The 7,515-nt window shown below is 41.0% G+C and overlaps 1 protein-coding gene across 1 annotated transcript; it reads left to right on the forward strand.

Moving 5' to 3' along the window:
* Positions 1-535: 535 nt before the first annotated feature.
* Positions 536-2,553, forward strand: ANKRD40CL (ANKRD40 C-terminal like; the record flags this gene model as incomplete). The annotated part of the gene is given in 4 exon segments (XM_080922428.1): positions 536-593; positions 1,445-1,614; positions 2,407-2,484; positions 2,488-2,553. Coding segments are annotated over 4 exon segments (372 nt in total).
* Between the last annotated feature and the right edge of the window lie 4,962 nt (positions 2,554-7,515).

The raw sequence follows: 7,515 nt of genomic DNA on the forward strand, positions 1-7,515 counted from the left end.
ATGCCACAAGGTTTCTAAGAAAGATTATTTAATACTACTTTCTCTGTCTATGGGTCAGAAAGTTTCTGTGTATAACTGGACCTTTCTACTAGCTTCACTAGAGACCTGAAAACACAAAACAGGGTATACCAAAAATATCAACAGAAACATAAGGGCATAGACTTATACCTTTCCCAGATTAGGCACCACTTTAAGACTTGGCTTCCCTTTCATTATTTGGTAATTAAGAATAAATCACTCAAGGTTAAAACTAGGGCCCATGGGATGTTGCCACATAAGCCTAAAACCTGAATCCTATCTTTAGAACACAGATAAAAGGTTTCACACCTGCATTATGGTATGCCCCACATGGAACTAAAACTATTATTTTTTAAGGTTAAAACTAGTCTTTTTCCTGGCCTACCCGTGAAGGGAGAATAGGCTTGGGGGGAGGGGGCAGAGACAGGACCACTTCCTCATCTGAGCAGGCATAGCCAAGCATTGGAACCACTGCTTCTCAGATCATCTCATTCCTAATTCTCTCCCAGGTCAAGGCATGAACTCACACTTGCCAATTGAGTCACATGATGGCAAACCTGACACTACCAGTCTAGGTAAGGACTAGGCTCTTGGACCATGTTATCAAACTGCCCAACATGTGGCTTACCCAGCATCATTTTAGTCCATACAGTTCTTGAGATAGTATATCGTCAAGACTCACATTCAATGCCATAGTCCCACAAAATACTGAACCAGCTCTTAAGGGATGCTGTTAAGAATCACACCAAATGATTGGCACCTGGCCCAATATTTCATAGTAACTTTTCACAAGGCCAACCAAGTATCACAGCAGCTACATTGCCAAGGCCTTAAAATATCCACTGTGTATCTTTCTTTTGTATGAGCTAAAAATATAGCTTAGGGTATACTTGCCCTATGTCTTTAATCCCCAGTCCTGAGAAAGGAAGAAGCTGGGTGTGGTCATTCTAAGGCTGAGATAGGAAAGTCCAGAGTTTAAGGTCTGTTTGGGTTCTACAGTGAGACCTGCTGTCAAAGACAGATTGGGGCTGGAGAGGTAGCTCAGGAAGCTGAGTGCTTACAGCTCTTTCAGGAGTTGATTGATTCTCATCTGGCAGCTCACAACCAAGGTCCAGAGGACCCAACACTTTTTAGCTATAGGAACCTGCACACACACGGCATTCAAAGACATCTTAGTTGTTTCTAAATAATAAAAAAACACACCTTGGAAAGACTGGCTGGCATTAAACTATAAGCTTTCTGTTAGTAGTAGACTAGGCTGGCACAAACCCCAGTGCAGCACTTACATTTCAGCTCACAATGCATTACAAAAGCTCCAAGTCTACTTATCATCCAGTTCTTAGGATCATCTTGGCTGTAATGTCTGATGTCAACAATCTTTAATAGGTATTTTATTTCTTAAAAGCTATACTGAATTTATGATCAGAGCTGGTACTTAAAGTAAAAATTCAGGAGTCCGAAGAAAATGAATTCACTGAAATTGAACTGCACAGACAAGAGTTAAATTATCAGAACGTACTCCAGGTGAGTTGCTCTCAACTGGGGATTCCCCCAGAACAAGTGGACAAGGAAGCTGCGAACACACTGCTCCAGAAGGCAGGTCCCACACCACTGCAGGCCCGATCCTCGTGGCTGAATCGACACAAAGCCAATGATTCTCTTTTTATGTTCCAAGCAAAGTCTAAGATGCTGGAACCTACAGGAGAGCCATGAAGCTGCTGGGTCACTTCCAGTCAGACATTTCTGCTCATTTTACAGACCTGCTCCCAACATTTCTTATAGACCCGAATGGCAAGTGACACTCCAACTTAAGACTTTTATTTGTACCTAGACCAATCTTAGACTGGAACCTGGTCTGTACCTACTGCTTAGCAATCCACAGAAATGCTTCTTTGAACTTTTCTCCCCATGGTTAAAATGTAGATCAAGTTCTAATATCAGGTTTCATGACTTAAGACTTTCTTTCCAAGCTGGCCAGTGGTGGAAGCACACCTTTAATAATCCCAGCACTTGGGAGGCAGAAGCAGGTAGATCTGTGGTCTTAGAATAAGTTCCAGGACAAAAACCAAAAATTATCCGAAATACCTTTGACCATTTGTATTTATGTCTCAGTCCTTAATGAATTCTTTGTAAACTACCATTAAGTTTCACGAAATCATACTTTCCAGATAGTGTTGATAAAAATTAAACTGGGCATGGTGGTACACACCTTGATGATCCCTTGGGAGACACAGAGGCAGACATATCTCCGAATTCCAGGTAGACAATATATAAAATAATTCAACTGCTAACAGTCCACCGAGAGACAAGAACAAACCTGAAGTGGCCTTCAGTAATAGAATATAAAGTCTTACTTCAATAACTTAATCAATTTCTCCCATCATGTAGGACAAAGACATTCAAAGACTCCAGGACTTTCAGGAGATAGAACTCCTCTTGATGAAGAGTGGAAACTCTGAATGGACTTAACACTCAGTACTGCCTCGGACAGAGACACCATGCTACAATTGTAATGCTGCAAAAATGACTTACTAGCTCCAGAAGGGTCTGGAACCATTTTGTCAATAATGAGGCCAGGCCCATGTGACAATCTGGCTAACCACAATGAACTTTGGAAAATGTTCTTAGTAGGAATTGTTTGACAAGCACAGCCACAGCACCCGCAAGAGGCCAAGTTTATTGTGAAGTACCACACCCCAATATTAACACCTGACTGAACTACATACACGCCCAGCTTCACTTACCTATGCACTGGAAATTAACTTTTCCAGACTGAGACAACTTGTGAAAACAGCTCATAACTGCAGTCAGTGGCCGAGTCACTACCTTAAAAGGCTGGCAGTAATCACATCCCAAACTGGTCTTCTCAAGCCCACTTTTGGCGAGTGTTAACTGTCACTTCATGAGCACTCAGATCTAACCCACCCATTCCTCTTTACATAGCCAATGCTCCTTGTTGAGCAGGAGCTCTGACCCTTAGTCAAAACACCAGGACTCCTCACAGACCAACACACTCTATTTGCATTCCTACCCACTGAGATTAGAGGGACACCCAGTAGGCCATTACCCAACAATTGTTGGGAGGGCTTAAAAAATGTGCTAGCTCCAGTGGCTCAACAAAAAAAGCTGATTGTGACCGGGCAGGATGGATCCTCAAGTGACAAACTCCCTTAATCACGTTTACTTTTCAATAGAAAATTTTAGACAGGAGCTCAAGGTTGCTTAGGTTAATAGCTAGAAATAATTATTTGTAAAATATTTAAGATTATTTTCAATTAGTCCATTTTAATTGAAAAGCAAACCAGGTTGTTATCCTCTATCATAATGGCAGAACCTAGTAGGTGCTATCTAGTGGCTAGTTACAGTACAAATAGTAATCCAATCATAAAGCTAATGAGCAAACTCTTATCTACTCTAATAAGCATACTGCACTCCAAAACAGAACAAGGGCCGGGAGGTGGGGCTGGGGCATGGGGATCTTTTAGCCCAGAGGGCTTGGACTTTCTGTATAGTAGGATGACCCAGAACCTCCCACTTGCTGGCATTACAGATGCACAGACCCTTTTCTGTATGTCCTAAGTCAAAACCTGGGGGTTCTAGAGGAAGCACAATTAAGTTTACTTCCTATCTCAAATGTATGTACACAATCCCTGCATACCAACTCCATTAAGCAATCCCCAGATTGTCTTAGGTGCAATGAAACCAGGCAGCAGAATGTTAGACTAAAGACACCCCAGAACCTAACTAGGTTAAAATAAACCAGCACGTTCGACTCCTAGCTCACTTGCTTATTGGTGACAACGGAGACTTAATGTCAGCTACTGGTGATGTCCTGGTCCTCTCTTTACTTACAAACCCAGTATCAAGACCTGTGCCTTCTCACATGATCAACTCACTGCTCTGTCCCTAGCTCACCTTGAAGGGACAGAGTCTCATGGGAGCAGGGCATGGTGGGAGAGGACTATAGGAATGTGAACCCTATACATCTGCTGTTGCTTTTCAAGTCCTAGCCACTTTTTCATAGAGTAAATGCTTTTGTTAACCTTCCTTGGAAAGCTGCTTACAGGTACCCATTCCCTAGCTGCCATCTATATGAAAAAGATACACGTGTCTGCCTTGTCTGTCCTGTTCAGGATTCTAAATCTGGCCAATTATGGTAGCATACACATAACCCAAACAAATGATGGGAAGATTCCCAAGTTCCAGACTAGACTGGGCCATACAGTGAGACTATCAAGAACAAAAGGAGAAAGTGTACTTTAAATTCTGTCATGTACTGGGGTTAGCTAGTATGTTTATTAGTCACTACCTACACCAAGACCTTTTCCCACTTAAAAAAATTTTATTAAGAAATAGCATATACACAAAGCACACAAACATACATTTCAAAAAGAAAACCGCCCACCCAGCTGAGAAAGAGCAGTGGCCATTCCTCTGAAAACCTCTTTGCCCTCCAAGGTCATTCTCAGAGTAGCCACTAAGCATGATCTGTATGTCAACTGTCTCACTTCTGTTTACCATGTATTTTGACAGCCTGTTTTGACCTTTACAAAGTGAATCATAGTGGATAGATCCTTCTGTGGCTTGACTTTTGGGGACATTATCACATTACACCGTGCATCATCCATGGTGACATGTGGAGCTGAAGTTCATCTTCATGCCCGTGGAACTCCACGATGGGGATGGGTCAGGCTAGTTATCCAGCACAATGCTGATGGGGTCCTCCCAGGATTTTGTTGGTTGGGGTTTTCTTTTCTTCATTACCAGATGACATTAAGGTATTTGTTCATCCTTCTCCTGGCAACATGTAAGAGTTTCTCCAGTATGTACCTAAGGCTGACACTTAACTGGGCTGAACTGTTTCCAAAGTTGTTCCTAAACAAACCTGTTGACAGATAACTGATCTACTTGAGATGGCTGAGGGAAAGAAATAGATCAACTGTGAAACCCAGAAAATGCATTTTAATAGAAAATCCATTATTCTGACACAATGAAAATGCCATTTACCCTGTTTCAGCTTACTTGAAACAAACTTTTTAAAAGCAACATGTTCAACTTCAAAGTGCTGTGTCCTGTATCTCAAGATAGATTTTGGACACTGTCATATATAAAAAGACATTATATATATATTACCACCTCCCACTTCCTGCCCCCTTCCCTAGTACTTGGAAGGAAGAATAGGCAATATCAGGATCTTGATCCTGAATCTAGAGAGGAGCCAACAGTCAGGAATAAAGGAAGACAGATCACTGAACACTTCGCTGTTGCTTTTAAACCAAGAACAAGCATTACAATTGCAATTATCAAATAAGTTAAAATGCATAGCCATTCAGGATGGTTCTTTCACAAATAGAAACCAGTCAGAACGAAGCTTGAAAGCCAACCTGTGTTTCATGCATGTAAGTGTCTAAAGCATACTCAAACCACTCAAACCACTCATCAACAATCCATCTATCCACCACCTAGATGGGAAGTCAAAAACTTTCCAATTGTACAGCCCTAAAATCTTTAATTAAGTGGTTCAGCTCAAAGGATGTGTATTCTTAGACCTTGGAATAGCCTCTGGTCTTCCATGGTACTGCCTGTGTTTAAGGTGAGAGTAGTTCTAAGCAGAATGCCATGAACAGTTTAAAGCTCATGCTTACGGAGGTACCCAAGCGGTTTCAAATCCAACTGAAGTGTAGCTACAATCTGCTGCACAGACTATCTAGGCTGTGTACACTCTATAGGAGAGGCCTAAGAGCAGGCTTCAGTTCTCCACCCTCTTGCCCTCGAGAGTTACCAAGTAAACAGCTATCAGTCTGAGAACTACTGAGTAAAAACTCAGATTTTACAAAGGGAACCTCCTCATTCAGAGACATAGGTTACATAGCATAGCTGAGACTTGCTTGAGAATACAGTAAGAATAGACATGCACACACAATACACACTTGTGCAAGCCCCCTCCCTATACACACTGAAAAAACATGCACACAACATGGAACTAGCTATAACTATGAGTATTACTGGATATAGGTTAACAGAGATTGATTATATTGTTATACTTTCATGTGGTAGAAAGTTCCAAAGGCATTTTTTAAAAAAGATCAACTTCTTGCCCTGATTTCAAAATTAAGACCGGCTCTCCAAAAAGACATGATACATAGATATCTCTCTCTCTCTCTCTCTCTCTCTCTCTCTCACACACACACACACACACACACAAAATGACAGAGTCAACTATTTGGTCTACAAAATAGAAATGCATTTCTTAAAGTAAGTTTCCTAGCCTCTATACTGAACACCCTAAGGAACAAACTCTCTCAAAATTCCTTTATTTGCATCGAAATGTCCACAAGACGCCTTTTCACAGGAGCCCAACTTGCTGTACTTCATTTATATTTCCTGTTGATTCTAGATGAGGCAGAACAAAGCAATCTGGCATTTTACTACTTGAGCAGAATTCTGGTGTTTTGTTCTTAATACAACAATGTCATCAAGCAACAAAACAAAAGTTAGAGCTGGATGAGTTGGTGTTTGCCAGACTTGCTGTTGCTGTCTGGCAAACTCCACCTTCACCAGTCTCAGCCCTCACACTTTCAGAGACAGCCTCCCCACCTACTGCTGCACCTCTAGATAAGCCGGGAGCCAGAAGGGCTCTGTCCCTATTTTCCATATATTTTTATACAGAGCTTCCAGAAGTGATGGCTTTATGATTCGTTCAAGTTTAGAAGAGAGTATTTTACTTAATAAATTCTGTGATGACCCCTAACACATACTTGAAGGAGCACAGCGGCACTACAGTTAGAAAAGACAGAGCAGAGCCCCAGTCCCCATGCCCTAACACTGATCAACACTAGACCATTTCCTACATAAGCCACTTGCTCAGCTTCTTCACCTACAAACAAACCAAAAGCAGTATTGAAAAACTAAGTCACAAGGAGCTGCTATGATATATAACATTTGTGGCCGGAGATAATACTTTATACAGCAGATTGGCCTAGATATAAACATGCTGCTACTTCCATGTGAAACACCTGCCTTATTTCTCAAATGTGCTTGTTATATACACTACGTACACAGAAATATATACAGTTGTAACCAAACGAGACTGTGTTAAAAATAAAGTATCGGTATAGAATTCAAAGGAAAAGAAAACAGCTGAAAGTTTCTGAATGTCTGCCTAAATCCTTTTCATAGATTGCCAGAGGAAGACACTGTGAGGTTATTTAGAACCATTTACTACTACATGGGTGTAAAAATATATTCTAGTTCACTGTACACCTTTGCTATTGAAAGCAAATCCAAATTTATTCACAACCACCCAAAATTGAAGCACCATTAAAACATCAAACAGGAAGTTCTATAAAAAATTACCCTTCAACAGGACAAGTTAGGAAGTGTTCACTACAGCTATATAAATAGTGTGCCTCATATTTAAAAACAAGGGATTAGTTTGGAGTCGGTCACTTTATTAGAAAAAGAACAAACAGGAAAACCTTTCAATGACACAGACAA

This window comes from Micromys minutus, assembly GCF_963924665.1.
Source record: "Micromys minutus genome assembly, chromosome: 10".
NCBI lineage: Eukaryota > Metazoa > Chordata > Mammalia > Rodentia > Muridae > Micromys > Micromys minutus.